Below are 20961 nucleotides of genomic sequence, written 5' to 3' on the forward strand. Positions count from 1 at the left end.
TCTATCTCATTTTGGCTTGTATTATTACTATTGTAACTTATGGTTATTAATAATTATATCCAAAAAACGTAAGTAAACTTACATTTTCATGACAACAGTACATGATAAATATCAGGCCAATGAGGACACTGAGCAAACAATGTGTCAGAAAATTTACACAACTTAGCACAGGTCATCAAGTAATTTGCATGCTTAGTCAGAATTAGAATACAACTCAGTTCTAAAAACTTAGTATAGGATTCCATTCACTGGAACCATCAGACTTTCCTTATTTCCTCTACTATTTGGACAGAGATCCAAACACTGGGTGTATATAAAGGTATGTGTATGACTACTCAAGTTTTGATATTAAGGCATTATCCATAATTTTTTAAGGTTTGCTGATCATATTGTGTTATGGTTTTTTTTTAAAGTTTTTATCTTCTTAAGACACATATATATTTGTAGATCAAACGATGTCTGGCATTTACTTCTAACTAATCCAATGGCAATTAGTGAGGGGAATTGGTAGTATATAGATGAAACAAATTGGACATGTGTTTATAAATTATTAAAGCTGGGTGACAGACACATGAAAGTACATTACACTATTCTCTCTACCTCTGTGTAAGTCTGAAAATTTCCATTAAAAAAGCCCAAATAGTAGAGTGTGGGCATGCCTCTGCCTGGGTGCCTGTCTTTGTCTATCTCAAAGTGCAAGGGAGAGGAGAGCTAAGGTGGGCAGCATGCAATAATAGAAAATGAATAAATCACATAATTCTCTAAAAGTTTCATTCTTCCACAATATTAATACACATATTAAAACATTTTCTCCCTAAAAAATAAGCTTAAGAATTAAAAAGGAAGAAAAAACTTAAGACGAGCAATTTCAACTTACTCTTTCATCAATGATTTTCATAAGCCATCTTTTAGTCAGATTATGCCTTTTGACAGCCTAAAAAAACAAAAGGGTTGTAAGTAGAAAGTACAAGAAATGACTTCTGTTGACCTGAATAAACTAAACAAACCAAATACAAAACAAGGTGGGGAATATTTGTAATAAATCATCACCAGATAAGACAGCTAGCGGTGTTAAATACCAGGGCAAAAGAAAATGTCCCCAGAAAACATTTCAAAACATTTCCAAGTAAACATAATAAAACCAAAATGTTTCCAAATCTTTTTTTCTTACACTATTAGTAATTTAATGATTCCACTTTCAAAACAAAAACAAAACAAGAATTGAATACTGAACTTCTGTTATATGATACACCCTGACATCTATGCTTATCTATTACACCCAGACTTTTTTCCATAGGATAAAGATACTATTTAATGAAAATAAGCACTTCTCTAATAAAAGAAAAGAGTAACTAAAACTCCAAAAAGCATCATCTGCAGGGCAGTGTTATCTTAGCAAGTAAAGACACTCCAGTAGGAAAGAGCACACTTGGTTCCCAGATTTTACCATTCCCCCCAAAGAAACAGGGCTCTAGAGAAATGTGTGATTCTAGAGTTGGGGCAAGAGAAATTCAAGATGATCCTAGAATATTTTATTGTGTCAGAAAAATAGAAAGTGCTCAAAAAATTATGGGGGGGGGCATGTTCTAAGGACACAGGAGTCAGTTTGAGGGGACTCCTATTGTCCAAATCTGGGACTATCTGAACACCAAAACAATTAAATATAGTAATGAATTATAAACTACGGGAAAAAATAGAAATTAATGAGTCCATACCAATAATAAACAAATATAGGAGAATGAGAGCTCTTGTTTATAGTAGAGTGCCAACTGGTAAATGTGGACAGAGCATTAGAATTAGAAAATTATCATTTTGCAATCATAATAGTAAAGACTGAATCAGACAAGAACCATCAAATGAATACTAAGTTTCAGGGGAAATTAATGAGTAGGGTATCTGCATTGTCTTAAAGTTGATTCGTTGCTAGAGAAATTATAATTATACAGTGGATTATCCAATGGGAAAACCAGGCAACATCTTGACTGGATGATGAAAATTAACAATGCCAATAAAGGACAGATGCACAAAATGTGCCTCCAGATGTGATACCCTGAAAAGAAGACATCATCTATGCAGTATTATGGACAAGAATGCATAGCCTGAATCTCACTATGAGACAACATGAGACAAATCCAAAATGAGGAATGTTCTATTTTTAAAAAATTGGAGGGGCTATATATACTCTTCAAAAATGTCAATGTCATAGAAGATAAAGAAAAGCTATGGAAATGGTCCTGATCAAAGTAGGCTGAAGAGACATGATACCTAACCCTAGACTGAATTCTATACTGCAGGGGAAAAATACAATAGTGGACATTATTGGGTCAACTGACAAAATTGGAAGATGAATGGAAAATTAGTAAAAGTGTCATATCAAAGTTAAGTTTACTAAAGTCAATAACTGTTCTGGTTGTTTAAGAGAATGTGTCTATTCTTATGAAATACTGAAGTATTTAGGGATAAAAGGCCATCATGAGTGTAACTTACATTCTAATGATTCAGAAAAAAGTTATGAGTGTGAAAATATATACGTACACACACACACACACACACACACACACATATAGAGAGAGAGAATGCTCGCATGCAAGCGCACACATATGAGTACACACATACAAATTAACAAATATTAACAACAGGTAAATCTGGGTAAAGGGTATAGAGGGTCTTGTGCTATTTATAATTTTGAGAACTTTCTGAAAGTTTGAAATTATTTCCAAATAAGTTTTCAAAACACTTTTTCTTTTTTTGCCAAGTCAACATTATGATATATTTTCACAATAGTAACAGTAGTGAAACATGTCATAGGAATATCCTATACTTCAACTAAGACTCTAAGATGTCATTGACACTAAAATGTAAAGGACAGATAGCAAGTGCATCCAATACACATTTATGTGACAAAAGGAGGAAGTATGAAGAACAGAGCCCACTTTGCCTGATAGGAACCTAACAGAAGCTAAAGGGCTCCATGGAGTTGGTTCCCAAGTGCCCTCAGCACTACTATTATTACACAGCAGGGTTCTCCAATCCCAGGAATCAGCCTGGGATTCCTCAATCTTTATAGAGTCCTAGTCTTACTTTATTTTGTGTGTGTGAGTTGGGCAGGGCACATTTGAGCTTTGTAACTACACCATCAAACACCATTCCTGACACATAAAAGTAAAAATGGTTAATAAATGTTTAATCATTGAAAAGTCAGACTCCTATTTACTCAAGACAGAAGCTATAATGGCTGCACTTCTTTGACCACAAAATACAATTCTAATTCTGAAGGAAATCCGAGATCAAGGTAAAAAAATATAAGAGGCTGAAAGAAAACCAGCTAAATACAGTATCAAAACTTTTCGAACAGAAGTCAAATAAAATAAAAACCTTAGCTATAAACATAAATTTGAACTGCACCTAATATTAATAAACAGAGAATGTAAAAGCCCATACGAAATGTATAATAAATTATAGATATTCAAGTATTTTGTATCCTAAAAGCACCAATGAAAGAGTGCAGCAGGAAAGTGCTCTCTGGATAACACACTGTCATTGTTTTCCTACTTAATCTTCTAAAGAACCTGACACTTCAGAGAACCAATGGAAAGTTTTACTGGACACTGGTACAATAAACATACGATCCTTCAGAATGGGGAACAATAGAAAACATACAAGGAAGGCAAAAGCTCTGAACGCTACCTGCTTCTTTCAAATATTCATACACTAGTCATATCAGAAAGCTGGCCAAGATTAATCACCAAAATTTAGTCAGCTATTATAAAATCAGACAAACTGGCACACATGTAAACATTCTGTAATTCAGGTGTGTTTTCTAGTTTTCTTAAGAGAAGCCAACGAAACGTAAATGTGCTTAAAGGAATCTCCGATCTCCCCTGGTATTTCCTGCCAAAGGCCAGAACCTTCAATGCACGTAAGTCTTAGCATAAACCTCTAGTGCAGTCAGGTTTGTGCATAAAATAATAAATAGAAAGATTTTCTGGATTTTAGAGAAACTTTTTTCTAAACTGAGTTACCAAGGTTGAGGTTCTTGAAGTGAGATGAATAGAGGTAAACAACTAATCTAATACAGCTTCCCATCCACTTTTTCTTCTCAGTCCCTGGTGGGGCAGGGAGAGGGGCTGGCTTTCCATCCTTACTGGGGCTCTGTGGAGTCAATCTGGGGCCCAGAAACGGGGTCTGTCTCTGTTGGTGTGCAGACCTGAGAAGAGGTGTACCACTGTAAGATCTGTCAGTGGCTCCTGTTATAGAAACTTTCTTTTGGCACTCATTGTATTACAATTGGGACGCAGACCAGTAATGAAAGGAACCTAATTCCCTTCCTCTGTTCACAGTTTAGTATATTTCTACACTGTGCATGGCTGTTTATGAGGGATCCATATAGCTACTTTAATGTAAAACTAATTACTACATACATCTATCTACAAAAATAATATTCCAGCCCATAGGTTTCCATTCTTTAACACTTAAAATTCATTAACGAATAGGCAATTCTACCAAACTAGAAAGGCAGTTTTAGATTTGTGTCTGGATAATAGTGAGAGCACGTCTCCCTTCACAAAAGATCAATACATGTTTTTCTACAGCCCAGAGTATGGATTAAAGCACTGGAATCAGGAGCTGCTAGGCAGACAGAACAGAAAATTTACCTGCCATTGCTTCAAAATGTGGAGGGTTTAAATTCTGCAACCAAACATGTGGAAAACAATTTATAAAATAAAGAGATCAGATTTCTTTTTTTCATTTAATAAAGAAATACATAGTTTAGTGGTTACCAGAGGGTAAGAGGGTGGGGGTGGGAGATGAGGGTAAGGGGGATCAAATATATGGTGATGGAAGAACTGACTCTGGGTGGTGAACACACAATGGGATTTATAGATGATGTAATACAGAATTGTACACCTGAAATCTATGTAATTTTACTAATAATTGTCACCCCAACAAATTTAAAAAAATAAAAATAAATAAATAAATTTAAAAAAAAAAAAGAAAGAAATACACTAAACATCTGTGCAAATTATTAGTGGATGATTTGAAATTCTTCTGTCCAAACTAATATATACCTGAACATTACATGAGCCTAAGAATATTTTCAGGGTAGATCGCCCATCGCTATTATCCTAACTGTGTACATCAAAAAGTATGCTCAAATAAAATTTTTACAAATTAAAAGTAGCACTTTTTTTTTTTTTTTTTTTACCTTCCATAGTTCAATGGCCACAGGCTGATGTGGTGGATTGTCACTGTATATATCATCCACGGTTTTTTTCCAAAACTGCATCCGCATTAGTCCAATTGTTTTTTCAGAGACCATGTCCTTAACCTATAAATAGGGTTTAAAAACTTTAATAAATGCACTGCTAATAGTCTCAAAACCAGTACTTGTATAATCACATAAAACCAGTATTTGCATAATCACATAATTCAGCCAAAAATTAAGTTTAAATCTTTATATTTGTTTTAATATTTCCTTGAAGTTAAACTGTTGTTATTATGAGTTTCCTAAGTAAAAGCTGCAAATTATTTGGTGCTTGTTTAAAAATATTTTTAAGGTCTGCATTCAAAAATAAGAGATTCTTCCAGAAAACATTTGCAAGGAAAAAAAAACAAAGAGGGAGGGGAAACATTTAGATTAATAAGAGATATAAGAGCTAGATCAACCAGTCATAACATGTAGACCTTATCTGAATCCTGATTTGAAGAGACAATTGGGAAAATCTGAACACCAGATGTTTAATGATATTAAGACACTGTTAAAATTTTAATGTATAATAATAGCATTGTGGTTATTTTTTTAAGTGAGTTATCTTTTAGAGATGCATACTGAAATGTTTACAGGTGGAAAATTTTATCTGAGACTTACTTCAAAATAACCTGGAACCAGAAGGATATGCAAGATTATGGGTGAGGGGTGGGGTTGACTACAACAGAGCACACGAGTGGATTTTTGGGGTTGTTGAAATTGTTCTGCATAATGACTATAATGGTGAATACATGACTCTATACATTTTTCAAAACCTATAGAACTGTACACCACAAAAAGTAAATTTTACTATATGTACATTTTAAATAAACTCATTCATTCATTAATTTTTTAAAAAAGAAGATTATTAGGCTGTCTCCCTCACTCACTACTGATTAAGAATGGCCTTGTTAGATTCAGGCAAGAATCACCAATACATGCCAAATCTAAGAAGTAAAACTTTTTAAATTGAGATATAATTGACATATAACAGTACTTTGTTTCAGGCGTACATGATTTGATGTATATATACATTGCAAAATGATCATTACAATAAGTCTAGTTAACATCCATCACCACAGTTACATTTTTTCTTGTGGTGAGATTTAAGATCTACTCTCAGCCATTTTCAAATATACAATACAGTATTATTAACTATAGTCACCACGTTGTGCATTACATCCCCAGGACTTATTTATAACTGCAACCTTTGCCCACCTTCACCCATTTCACCTACCTCCCATCATCTGCCTCTGGCAACCACCAATCTGGTCTCTGTAGCTATGAGTTTGAGGGGTTTATTTTGTTTTTTAGATTCCACATATAAGTGAAATCATATGGTATTAGTCCTTGTCTGACTTATTTTACTTAGCAAAATGTCCTCAGGTTCCATCTACGTTGTCACAAATGGCAGTCTTTCCTTTTTTATGGCTGAATAATATTCGTGTGTGTGTGTGTGTGTGTGTGTGTGTATCACATTTTCTGTACCCATTCATCCACTGATGGACACTTAGGTTGCTTCCATATCTTCGCTATTATATGCTACAATGAACAAGAGGATTCATATGTCTTTTCAAGTTAGTGCTTGCCTTTCCTTCTAATAAAAACCCAGAAGCGGAATTGCTGGGTCATGAGGTAGTTCTATTTTTAATTTTTTGAGGAAAGTCAATATTGTTTTCTAGTGACTGCACCAATTTACATTCCCATCAACAGTATGCCAGGGTTTCCTTTTCTCTACATCCTCACCAACAATTATTTCTTGTCTTTTTGATAACAGCCTTCCTAACAGGAGTGAGGTGATATATCATTGTGGTTTGGTTTGCACTTCCCTGATGTTAGTGATGTTCAGCATTTTTTCATGTACCTGTTTGCCATCTAGAAGGTAAATTTTGATGAGGACCATGGTCTTAAATTGTCTCCTTATATATACCAGGGGAAAAATATTAACATCTTGACTGATGACCAAAATTAGTATCACCAATAAGAAGCAGGTGGCCATTTCATGCCTCCTTGTGATTCTGTGCAAAGGACACACACCACTTAGGTTGTATTAGGCTAGGAATACACACTATAATGATGACAAAAAATAAAACAAACTCCAAATGAGAAACATTCTATTTTTTAAAAGGAACAGTATTGTTTTTAAAATGTCAATGTCATAAAAGACAAAGAAATGTTCCATGTAAATGCAATACATGATCCTAGACTGGATACTGTACAGAAGGGGGAAAAATTCCATAAAGAACATTATTGGGTGATTTGACAAAACTGGAAACCAGATGGCAGATTAAACAAAAGTACTGTATCAATGTCAAAGTGATAAATAAAAGTATTGTATCAATGTCAAATTGGTAACTGTACTGTGGTTATGTAACAGAATATTCTTATTCTTATGAAATACACACTCAAGTGTTTAAGGATAAGGGCCATGGTGTAGTCAAGTTACTTTAAAATGATTCATAAAAAGAAAAATGTGGGTGTGGGTATATTTACATAGACAAAATGATAAAGCAAATGGGGTAAAATATTAACAAAATGGTATATGGGTATTCTTTGTACTATTCCTACTTTTGTGTGTGTGAAATTATTTCCAAATAAAAAGTTGGGGTTTTTTTAATGGTCTTGGTACTGGGTGGGTCTCTTAGCAATGTTTACTGTTCAGATTCCAGTTGCATGTAGACTATTCTCAATACAGAATAAAGAGTAATCCTTTTAAAACATGACCACGAGATGATGGTCACCAGTCAAGATGTTAATATTTTTACCTCTGGCATATATGAGATAGTTTAAGACCATGGTCCTCATCAAAATTTACCTCCTAGATGGCAAACAGGTACATGAAAAAGTACTCAACATCACTAACATCAGGGAAATGCAAATCAAAACTACAATGATGTATCATCTCACACCTGCTCAGAACCCTCCAATGGTTTCCCATCTCACTCAGAATAAAAGTCAAAGTGACTGCAGTGGTCTCCAAGACTACCTTTCTGGTCCAGGTACCTCTAACCCAATCTCCTCTAACACTCCCCCTGCCTCCTCTGCTGTTCCACACTGGCCTTTTCTTTTTTCTTTCTTTCTTTCTTAACAGGCTTGATTCACTTTATTTTTCTTGTATAAAACTATGTGGTGGCCACATAGAGCCTGTGTCCTCTGCACGGAGTGTGGGTCTCTACAAGATGGTCAGTGAACTCCTCACAGGGAGACTTGGTGAACATGGTCTCTTTCAGAGGTCAGGGGTGAGACAGCTGTTAGGTCTTAGAGATGGCATCAAAGGTGCCCTTGGTAAAGTTGCCCAGGGTGGCAGTGCAGGCCCTGGCTGAGGTGTAGCAGTCATCGATACCAGCCATCATCAATAGCTTCTTGTGTATAGGGGCTGAGACAATGCCAGTGCCCCTAGGGATGGGGATGAAGCCCGTCACCTTACAAGGGATGGTGTGGGGCTTGTCCATCCTGTTCCCCCAATAGTTTCACTGCACAGGGACGATGGAGAACTTGGCAAGGATGATGGCCCCACGGATGGCAGTGACTACCTCCATGGAGCACTTAACCAAACCCATGTGTCCAGTGTAGTCCCCAGTGGCCAAAAAATGCCTTTGGGTCCTCTGACCAGCGCAGGTCTACTTTTGCACCAGCACTATCTTCAAAACCTCATTCTTGAGGGAAACCCCAGGGGAAAAAAATCAATGATCTCAGATTCCTTGATGGGCAGGGAGAAGAGACAGATCTCCAGGCACTTGATCTTCATATCCTTGACAAGGTGGCCCAGCTTGGTGACAGGGATCCACTCCTTGTCCTCGGCCTTGCTCCATGGCCTCAGCCCTGGCAGGGGCGGCAACTCCACCCACCCATGACCTCAGCCCCAGACGCTGGTGCTGAATCCACTGTGGCCTCCCATTCCAGCTCCCATACCAGCAATGGCATCATCTGCCATTTGGTATTATCTTGGAGAAGCTGGCCTTCTTTTCTTGAATGTATCAGGTACACTTGTACCTCAGAGCCTTTACACTTCCTGCTCCTTCTGTTTTTGCCCACATATCTCATTCTTGCCTCCTTCAACTCTTTGCTCAAATGCCATATTCACAATAAGGTTTTTCCTGACCACCCTACATATAATAGGAACCCCTGCTATACCCATCCTTTCCTATCCCCTTAAAGTTTTCTCCACAGTATTTGTTTCCATCTAACACATTACATAGCTCTTGTTACTTGAGCGCAGGGACTTTGTTTTATTCAATGCTATACCCCAGTATCTAAAACAGTGCCTAGCATATTTTGGACAATACTTGTTGAATGAATGAATGAACACACAAGATAGTATGCACAAAAATGTAACAAGACAATCCTACAAACTGATAGAAGATTCAGGGGGAATCCTAAGGGTTTATTTATTAAAAATGGAATTTTAATAATTTTAAAGTTATAATGGAAGACCATTAATGGGGATTCTTTATTGCTAAATAGAGATTGACCTAAGATGCTGATGTATAGTTTATACCTGAAAAAGGATAAGGTGAAAAATATGGACACATGATTTCTAGAAATACACCAAGGAAAAATAGCCAGCATCTATTAGACTCTCTGCAGATTCAGAATGACTATCTACAACCATGCCTCAGTGCTATATTTGCATCCTTTTATTTGTTCCTTGTTCACGTCCTACCATATTCACCAGAGAAGCTGTACCAAAACTTGCCACTTCCTTCCAGAATCCAAACCCTCCCCTACTCCCACATTCTACATAAATGTCCTCTCCATTTAAGATGTTGAAAAGATCAAGGCCATTCTATTTCAACTCCCTCATTTCCATCCTCCATTTCCATTTATGTTTTCTCTGAATGTATCTTTCCATTCAGAGAAAAAGAAGGGTCTCTCCTTCCTTTGTAATTCTTTAGACAAAAGTGAGTTAGTGTGATCTAAGGTCTGGGTTTGCTATAATTGTTTCCATTCCCCAATTCACATTAAAGCTAAAAGCTCAATTTAAAAAGTGCTCTGAAAAACTGCTATATATATGTAAATTATGAAAATGTTGGAGGATAAGCAGTAATACTCTGATTAACCTATTCAATTAACAAATGTGCAATGTTAAGTGCACAGTTTTATAATATCCTCAGAAAAAAAAAATTCCAGAATTGTATTTCCGGAAAAAGTAAGTTCATTGGCTAATTTTATTTTTTGAATTGAAATAAGCCTAACAGAAAAAATAATCACCAGCAGAGACCTTAAACACATCTAACATATAAATTACAACTATGTTTCTTTATTGTTCAGTATTGAACACATTATATCACCATTTTTGCAAATAATTTTTTAAGGTATTTTAATACCAGCCTGGGCCAGTTCCACATTGAAGGCTCTCAGTGCAAAAGCAGAGCTTCTGGATTCTGCAGGAAGCAGCAGGGAGCATAAATAGCCTTCATAATCTCGTTTCCTACAACAAATAGGCCAAAAAAAAAGACAGTTACTTTTCACTTTCCAAACTACACAAAAACATAGACTGACCAGAATTAACATTAAAAAAACAATGAGCCTTCAATTCAAAATAGGTCTGAAATTTCTCATCTTCTATACCTGTTTTTCTACAATTACAAAAAAAAAAAAAGTATCTGCCCACAATTCCAGATCAGTTAAAAGAATAATCAATCTCTATTATTTTGGATTATACAGTATTTATAATTTGAATTGTTTCAGAATCACTTTGTAAGAATTCAAATGAGCTATCAAAGTAGAAATCAAGAAAAATTTCAGCAAGTAGTGGCATGAACTCACAGTTTTTAATACATAGATAAACACACAGATAAGACATAAAGACAGAGAACTATATGGAGGTGTTTGTGGGGAGTGTATTCGTGTGTATGCACACACACGTACATACTGTACTTCTGTTTCCTAGCAGTACCTGCTGAGAGTGAGACAGGTTAGTCAGCATGTTGGTAGGTAAACAGGGAAGTCCCTGGTAGAATAGACAAAGGCAGCCATATCTTGGAACTCCAGGTTCAGAAGACTCTAGGGCAAAAAAGTAATTGTGTTCTGGGGGTAAATGGGTTATTTCATAAATCCCTTTAAGCTGGACAAACAGAGCAAATCTGATAGACAAAAATCCATCAGAAGGGGCCAACTCCCTTCCCCAAGCATGCAAGAGAAAGTATAAAAGTAAGATCTTTTTGCTTTAGCCAGTGGGCATCCCAGTTTCGGGTACCCCCTCTCGTAAGAGAGCTATACTTTCTTTTTAATAAAAATCTTTCTCCTCTACCTCTCCGTCTGAGTCCCCATTCTTTGAGTATGTTCTCATTCTTTGGGTACGTGAGACCATGATCTCTGGGCACCAGACACCAGAATCCGGTAACAAGAGGGCCTAGAAGCAATAATGCCTCCCAGACCTCCGGTATCAGCAAACACACCTAACCACCTAGACCTTGGTTTCTAAATACCATTCTCCACTGAAAAAAAAACTAGCAATCCGTGGAAAATGACTGACTCTGGGGTTGGGGCAAGGAAATACAAGATAAGCCTGAAACATTTTCTTGAGCAGAAAGAAATGTTCAAAGAATGGAGGGATTTATCAAAAGGACAAAGAAATCGGTTTTACAAAGTTCTCTTTTGCAAAGTCTGGGACCATTTGAACATCAAAAAAATGATAGTGACAGATTGCAAAAAACTCCATAAGCCTGATCAATATAAAATAACAAATAAATATATAGAGAAGGAAAAACATGATAACCAATAGAATGCCAATCGATAAATATAAAAGACATTATGGAATTTTAAATCATCATTTGATAACTATCAAAGTAATAAGTGATTCAAGCAAAAATCAATATATGAAACCACATAAATATGGACAGATCATTTTTGACAAAGAAGCTAAAACCATACAATGGAGGAAAGACAGCCCCTTCAATAAATGGTACTGGGAGAATTGGATAGCCACATGCAAAAGAATGAAACTGGACTGCTATTTGTCACCATGTACAAAAATTAATTCAAAATGGATCAAAGACTTAAGCATAAGACCTGACACAATAAACTGCATAGAAGACAACATAGGTACTAAACTATGGACCTTGGGTTCAAAGAGCATTTTATGAATTTGACTCCAAAGGCAAGGGAAGTAAAAGCTAAAATAAATGAATGGGACTATATGAAACTTAAAAGCTTCTGCACAGCAAAAGAAACCATCGACAAAATAAAGAGGCAACCAACTGAATGGGAAAAGATTTTTGCAAACAGTGCCTCCGATAAGGGGCTAATATCCAAAATATACAAGGAACTCATGAAACCCAACAACAAAAAAACAAACAACCCAATTGAAAAATGGGCAGAGGACCTGCAGAGACATTTCTCCAAAGAGGACATACAAATGGCAAATAGACATATGAAAAAATGCTCAACATCATTCATCATCAGAGAAATGCAAATAAAAACCACAATGAGATATCACCTCACCCCAGTCAGAATGGCTATCATCAACAATTGGCTATCATCAACAAGACAAATAGTAACAAGTGTTGGAGAGGCTGCGGAGAAAAAGGAACCCTCATACACTGTTGGTGGGAATGCAGACTGGTGCAGCCGTTACGGAAGGCAGTGTGGAGGTTCCTCAAAAAATAACGAATAGAATTGTTGCAGAAAAGTGGCGAGGACCGAGAGACCCAAGCGGCACGCAGAGATCAGGGAGAACACAGCTTTATTAAGCCAGCGGGCCCAGTGGGATTGTTCCCAAAGAACTGAGCACTGACTGGGGTCAGGCGCTTTGTTTTATATGTTTAGGCCTCCGGGTTGGGGGGGAAATCTGGCCGGGGTGTCAGGGAGATCCATCCCTAGCAGCTGTGATCCCTCAACTTTGTTTTGACAGGGAGGCCTCTAACTATGGTGCCCGCGGGAGACATCTCCGATAAGGTATGGGAGGAGGAGGGGGACAGAGCTCTGAGCCGGAGGCCCTGCAGAAGACAGCTCTGATAAGGAGGGAGGAGGAGGGGGATTGAGCTCTTAGGGGGGACCTGCAGGAAAAACCGTCCCAACAGAATTACCATATGACCCAGCAATCCCTCTCCTGGGTATCTACCCCAAAAATCTGAAAACATTTATACATAAAGACACGTGTGCTCCAATGTTCATTGCAGCTTTTTTTACCGTGGCCAAGACATGGAAACAACCAAATGTCCTTCGATAGATGAATGGATAAAGAAATTGTGGTATATATACACAATGGAATACTATTTGGCGGTAAGAAAAGATGATACAGGAACATTTGTGACAACATGGACGGATCTTGAGAGTATGATGCCAAGCGAAATAAATCAGACAGAAAAAGCAGAGAACCATATGATTTCACTGATATGTGGTATATAAACCAAAAACAACAAAAGAACAAGACAAACAAATGAGAAACAAAAACTCACAGACACAGACAATAGTTTAGTGGTTACCAGAGGGTAATGGAGGTGGGGGGGTGGGAGACGAGGGTAAGGGGGATCAAATATATGATGATGGAAGGAGAATTGACTCTGGGTGGTGAACACACAATGGGATTTATAGATGATGTAATACAGAATTGTACACCTGAAATCTATGTAATTTCACTAACAATTGTGACCCCAATAAATTAAAAAAAAAAAAAGTCAATACCTGCCTGAAAATGTTAAACAGGTGAAAGTTCGATAGAAACAGGGTATTTATACAGTATTAAAGTAGCTTGTCACAAAATATGTATTACTTACTAGTTAACATTCTTATTAATTAAATTTACAGGGAAGAAAACTGAAAGACAGCTTTTCAATCAAGTAATAAAAATTTCACACTACAGTAATAGGATAAATCAATGTCATGTGGTTCCTCATATGATACTGAGAAAAGCACAGCATCACTTCTGTAATATACTTGCCAAAACTGCACAGATCATGAGAAAACACTAAATAAACCCTGAGAGATTCTACAAAGCAACTGGCCTGTTTCTTCAAAAAATGTCAAGCTTGTGAAAAATAAGGAAAGACTGAGAAACTGTTCCAGATTGGAGAAGACTAAAGAGATATGACAACTAAATGTAGCACATGATCCCGGATATATGAAAGATATAACAGAATAATCAGCAAAGTTCAAATGGAGTCTGTGGATTAGATAATTTTGGATCAACTTTAATATCCTGATTTTGACGGCTATACTAGGGTTGTTATATGGAAGAGAATCCTTGTGTATTAAGAAATACACACTAAAATGTAAGGGTCACGGGGGATCATGTCTATATCTTATTTTCAAATGGTTCAGAACGTTAACAATAAGAGAATTTGGGTGAAGCTCAACATTGGAGCTCTGTGTACTATTTCTGCAATTTTTATGTAAATTTTGAAATTACTTCAAAATAAAGTTTTAAAAATATAGTCCTTACTATATCCATTCTAGTACACTTAAGTATACTTACCAGACTGCCTATGGACAAGGCTACTTTCATTATAATACACTAGAACCTTATTATAACACTATTTCCTATGAAACAGTATTCAATACAAAATAGGTCCAGCCTCACTTCCTGAATTTTAGGTACTGAGATTCAGACTACTGCCACTTTTAAATTGATTTACATTTTGTCACGTGCCTAACAGAGAACTTAAAAGCCTTCTAGCCATTCCCTTCAAATTTCCCCCAACTTCCACATAAACAAAAGAGATCCTGAATAGTAACCTTGCTATCCCATGATAGTTTTATTTTTAAAAATCTCAACATAATTTGTTTCAGCTACAAAATGAACAGTATGGGTAAAACAGCGCTATAGTTTATATTTTTAAATATATATAAATATAAACATTTTCAATTTATTTTACTATAAAAAGTCTCTCAGCTTCAAAAGTATTTAAAACACTTAGAAGTAATATGAAACAATGGGAAAACACTGAATAGGAATGAAAACTACAATCTTAATTTCTATCACTCACCTATTATAGTTACTGACAGAAATGATACCAGCCATGTCTATTTCCTAATTTGCAAAATGAAGCTTGATAACCTACATGTTTCATATACCCTAAAAATAACCAATACGTGAAGTACTTCAAGTTTCTTATAGGGAAATGAAAAATGAAATGACATAATAGAGCTGTAACAACCTTTGGGAAATAAGATGTTCTATACAGCTAAGGGTTTGCCCTGTTAATAATTTTTCTAAACAATATTACCCACTTCCTTACATTAAAAATAGGACATACTGAAGAACGATTCCTTCATCCACTCAGAATCATAGCTATATCAATTATTAGTACACAAAGATATCCTAAGTGGCTAACTGAAGCCCAAGTTACCTAAGAACTGTTCCAGATAGTGAGAAATGCCATACTATGATGGCTTTATACAGTAACAGGGCCAATAACTTTTCATTCATTCATTAATTCTAACATTTATTCAGTGCCTACTCTGTGCAAGGCACTGCACTAGACACTGAAGATAGGTAAAGGCGTCAGTCTAATAGGGACAGATGAAATAAGCCTGTCTGGTGTTAGGACGGCTGTGCTAATTCCATGGACTGGTGCCATCGAACCACAAAGGAAAAACTGGTTCCCCAGTGAGGCTGGAGGATGGAGAACAAGTGTACTTCCATACACCACCACTAGCACCTCCTCATTATAGCAATAATCCCAAGGCCTAACGGAGCAATCACTCTTCTTGAACACACCTCTACCTGTCTTAATTTCTAAGACTGGAATGCCCTATCATGATTTCAGTGTCAGCTACCAAGAAAATAGCGAAAAAATATACAAAGTGCATGTCAGCACCACTATAATACTGAACAACTAGGGACAATCTAAGTGTCTAGTTATCAGACACTGATGCAATTCACTGGGACACATTCATACAATGGAACCTTTAGAGTTTTTAAAATTTTATAAAAGCGTAATATTTTATGACATTATATGCAAAGTTCACCATTTTGATGTTTAATGGAAAATCCAATTAAAAAGACTGAAAAGACATTAAAAAAAAACAACAGAAAAACCCCAAGAAGCCTATGTAAATTAGGACAGATTTTCCCAGGAACCTAGATTCCTAGGAGAGCCCAGATGGCTAAACTGAAGTTATGGCCTGGCATCTTTTCTGATATTTGGTGTCCTTACATAACATTCGTCTCTAAAACAACACAAATAATTTCAGAGACCAAATATTGCAAAGATTAATGGATAATTAGAAGCTAGAAGTTCTAATCTTCAAGGTTTTTTTTTATTTTAAAAGTATTTATTGAGCATTTATTATGTGCCAGCATTTTTATATACGTCATCACATTTAATCCTTAAGACCAAGCTATAAGGTAGGAGTAGAAATGCATAAATGAGGAAAAAAACTGAATCTTAAAGTAAGTAACTTTCCCAAGAGACAAAACTAGGATTAATAAATTTAGATCAGGTCTGCTTGCAAAATCCAGGCTTTTAAATAAATCACGAGTCAGTAGTCTCCATTCCACTCGTGGAAAGTTTAAGTATCTGGCCATTTGTAAATACATATTTGAGAAAAGCTGTCACGTGATATCCATAGACTATCACTGGAAGAATACGTAAGAAATTAGTAAGAGTGGTTATTCACCACTAGACTGGAAAGTTAGAACACTACTGGCATCAAAGAAAAATTTCACTGGACAAATGTGTATGGGTGGTAAACATTTTGGTCATAAATTTTTTTACCATCAAAAAATGATAACTTTAAAATATATAAAAATGAACATAATCTTTTAGCAGTTTTTGGCTTTTAAAATTCTTAATGCCCTGATTTCCACTACTGCTATCTTGTTTCCCCTATAAGTAATCAACAAATAAATAAGGTGGGAGAGGAACACTATTAAAAAAGTGATTAAAAACAAAACACATGGGAATTTTGTTGTGTTATGCTGCATTTTGCTAAAATGAATTTTTAAAAACTTGGATTTACTAGCCCAAGCTCAAGGTAGTTTAATTATTCTAACACCTCAGAAGTTCTTGAGATCAGGTACTTTATTTGTATCACTTATGAATCAATCTCACCAGAAGAGCAGTGGGAGGCAGTCAGGCCTGGATTCCAAGGCAGGAACCTGCCTAGATGTGTCGGGGGACCTGATTCACCTGACTCCACTCCACAAATGACTAAGTGATTCCCATGTGTGAGGCTTTTCAGTGTTATCAGAGTGAACTAAATTGCCATCAAGCTCCGGACTTTATGAGGCTATTCTAATAAACCTCAGGTAAATTCCCTAATCTCTCTAAACGTTGGTTTCTCAGTCCACTAAATGAGGTAATAATGGCTTATACTCACTGTGCCCTTGCTTTGTGCCAGGCATTGTTCTAAATGCTTTAATTCTCATAACCTTAAGGGGTAGGTCTACATTTGTTTATCTCAACTTGTAATCAAGATTAAGTAAATTACAGTTAACCCATGAACAACAAGGGTTTGAACTGCGTGGGTCCACTTACATGGGGATTTTTTCCACTAAATACTGTAAATGTATTTTCTCTGCCTTATGATTTTTCTTAGTAACATTAGTTTCTCTAGCTTTAGAGTAATAATCTATAATACGTATACAAAACGTGTTAATCAACTGTTCATGTTATCAGTAAGGCTTCCGGTCAACAGCAGGTTATTAGTAGGTAAGTTCTGAAGGAGTCAAAAGTTATGCTGGAATTTTCCAAGGGAGGGGTGGGTGCTCCTAACCCATGAGTTGTTCAAGGGTCTGCTTACTTGCAAACTACTTTGCACAGTGCGGACACACAGTAAGAACTCAGTTAGCTACTTTGTAACTGAAATTAATTACTAGTCACCTTTCAAATTGAAAAAAGCTATGCATGAAAAATGTTTAAATAGGTAAATTAAGGTTCAGGCAAGGTAACAGAGAAGGCATTTTACCACAATTTTGTGACCCATGTGAAAGTTCCTGTTGCCTCACACCCTCACCCAGGGCCAACCCAAGTGCACACGCTGAGGAACGAGAGAAAGGAGCAGGTCCGCTCGCCCGGGCGGCCCTGAGTCCCGCGGCTCCCATCCGGGGCCCCTTCCGGTTGAACAGGCGATCTTTTGCCCAGGGCAGGCCGGGTTCGCTCACCGCAGCAGTTCCATGCAGTAGCGGTCAGTTCCCGAGGCGCCCGGGCCGCTGGCAGCAACCACGCTCCGCCTGGAGCCCGCGGGCACTGGCAGCCGCCGCGCGCCCGCCCAGACGCCCGGGGAAGGTCGGCGACGGCAAAGGCCGTATAAGCAGAGGGGTAACGGGCCCGAGGCCGAGCCCAGCGTGGAGGCCGCCATGACACCGACGTCGCGTGCCCTTCGACCCCGCACCACGCCACACCCCCGGCCCATCCACTCGCTCTCCTTTTAGCAGCGGGAAGGCGGCTTCCAGACGCCGCTCAGGGAAGAGCCAGGTGTCGCTGTGGTCCTCTGCATCTGGGCCACTGCCGCGCTCTTCTGCCTTGTTGGTTCTAGGAAAGCCCCACCTAAATCCAGCCGATCGGCCTTCCTCTCTCCCTCCCTTCCAGGTCCTTCTGAAGATGTATTTATACAGGTAGGAGGATGGAGAATGTTTCATTTGACAGTTTACTAGCTTTATTTATAACTTCTAAATATTTATTCACACAATATGTGAACCTCTTTTAGTACTTGTGACGGGCCAGCCGCCACGAGTCGATCAGTACCTGAATGGGGGAGTGGGAATGAAATAAAAGACACACACAAATGCTAATGCGGCCGGTCTTCAGTCATGCTGAAGCCCTGAGTTTATTATCTCTAACCAATATATACAATTTGAGTACGTGCAGTTAAACGAAGAAGATATGCATTATCTCAGTGAAAGTAAATCTTTCCAGCTTCAACCTTACTTTGACATAGAAGATACAAGGTCACTGAAACTCACAAAAGTAAATATTTCAAGGAGACAGAATCTACTATTTGTCTAGAAAGCCCTTAGTTTTCTGTGTCTGGGAACTGGCCGTTTTCACCACATTCCTCAGCAGCCGTTAGGCGCTTCTCAGATAAGGCAGAGACAATGTTATGGGGGCAGAAACCGAGCCAGTCTGCAAGGTTCAGGGTTGCAAGAAACCATGGCTCCCCACATCTCCCCCTTTTTTATTTTATAAAAGCAAAGTCCATCCAGCCAGGATGGCGAGGTGACGGTGCCTGACTTAGGCATCCCAGGACGCCTGCCTCAACTTACCCGTCATTGGTACTCATATTTTATTAATACAAGCCCTGTCTTAGGTGTTGAAGCGGCTCCCAAGTATTTGCCCGTCGTTGACTAACCCGCCCCTCTAAATGCATGGGGGAGAAAGACTTAAGGCTTCGCCTTAAGCTCAAGCTGATGGATGTCAGCTCGTAAGTCTAACATCCTGCTGATGAAACATCTGATGAGGATGGGGAGTAGGCACAGAACCAAGCAGACACAGATGCTCAATGTAAGAAATATTATAACAGAATGGGTAATATAAGGCATAGAGGGCAAAACACTCCTAAGAACATCAACAAACTCAGAGGCAGCCTGAGCTGCATCAAATTTTAAGGGTTCAGCTTCTCTCATACTTTGAACTTTATCATGAAGCTGAAGCATATCTAAAGACAAATTAGCATTATGCCAAATTCCTTGAAGATGTAAACGAACCCGATTCCAATCATATTGACTACTATTATACTTTTTAGAAGTGACACATATCCAATGATATTCTGAATGACATTCTAAATGAGATTTAACTTTCATACCGAATGACATTTCCCATATACTGAACTGTATCATAAAGGGCATTCACTTTTTGCTCTAATTTCTCATCAATAGCTTCTTGGGTCCCTAAAGCTAAAGTAACATTTTTTGAAAGAGTATTAACATAATGAGCATTTTGAATAGTCTGAGAAAGAGCCACAGCTGCTGTAGCAGCAGTTGCAATAATAGTAACCAAAGCCATAATTCCTGTAATTAGAAGTCCAATAAACCGCTTTGGTCTACTCAAAGCATACTCAATTTCTTTGAAAATCTGCAAACTTCTTTCAGTATACCAAGGTCCAGAAATATTAACAGGAAGCATAACAAAAGATGGTTGTTTAAGTATCATAACATGAGTTCCTGATGGTACCCAAGAAATACAATTTGCTAAAGAACAATTGCTACAGGATACATGAAATTGATTTCCTACAAAGTGTACATTAACATTTCCAATCAACAGTGCATAAGGAGAAGGAACACAAGCAGATACATTAACAGTCTCAGCAACAATAGTCCAATCGCTAGTTCCGTCTTCCAAAATCCTCATGGGCAGAGAGAGCCTGGTTTCAACCTTATCCATTGCTCCCATAAGCCTCCATAGTGAATTTTGCTGATACTGCGTATCAGAAGTCCAAAGTCCAGAAGTCAGTTCTCTGGCCCATCCTGACCGGTTACTTCTTGACCAGTCAATGATATATCTGTTTGTCCCGGGATGTCATAACGAACAGGATCATTGCCAGGACAGGCTCTCCATGGGACAGTCTCAGTATTTAATTTCAATCTTTTATTGCAAGATGGACGCGATGGAGGGACGGGCAGATTTATTCTCCTCCAGACCAATCGCCTAGCATGTTAAGACGAATAGTCCATCCAACTAAAGAGTCATTAATGTGCATAGTGACAGGAGAACTGCGCAAGCACCCAGATGTAGACCTATTTTTTGCAATACAAATAGGCAAACCTATTCCTATACCATTAAAAGTGAACTTCTTCTCCAAATGCTGTTTCATGTGTCCATCAGAGG

At 37.6% G+C, this 20961-nt stretch overlaps 1 protein-coding gene and 1 pseudogene across 3 annotated transcripts in view; both read right to left on the reverse strand.

The window, feature by feature from the left end:
• The window catches only part of NDUFAF6 (NADH:ubiquinone oxidoreductase complex assembly factor 6), a 36138-nt gene extending 17605 nt beyond the window's left edge, over positions 1-18533 (reverse strand). For 2 of the 3 annotated variants that reach the window (XM_019713346.2, XM_074316282.1), the window contains exons 1-4: positions 18300-18533; positions 10580-10679; positions 5207-5329; positions 878-934 (exon numbers count right to left, since the gene is read on the reverse strand). In XM_019713346.2, coding sequence (XP_019568905.2) covers positions 878-934; positions 5207-5329; positions 10580-10679; positions 18300-18496 — 477 coding nt within the window. In that variant the 5' untranslated portion in view covers positions 18497-18533. Of the gene's footprint in view, positions 1-877; positions 935-5206; positions 5330-10575; positions 10680-18299 lie in introns of all 3 variants that reach the window. The other variant, XM_019713347.2, reaches the window with a different exon arrangement.
• On the reverse strand, positions 7512-9182 carry LOC109435433 (small ribosomal subunit protein uS5; annotated as a pseudogene).
• Positions 18534-20961: the final 2428 nt, after the last annotated feature.

This window comes from Rhinolophus sinicus, linkage group LG12 (genome assembly GCF_036562045.2).
Source record: "Rhinolophus sinicus isolate RSC01 linkage group LG12, ASM3656204v1, whole genome shotgun sequence".
Taxonomy (NCBI): domain Eukaryota; kingdom Metazoa; phylum Chordata; class Mammalia; order Chiroptera; family Rhinolophidae; genus Rhinolophus; species Rhinolophus sinicus.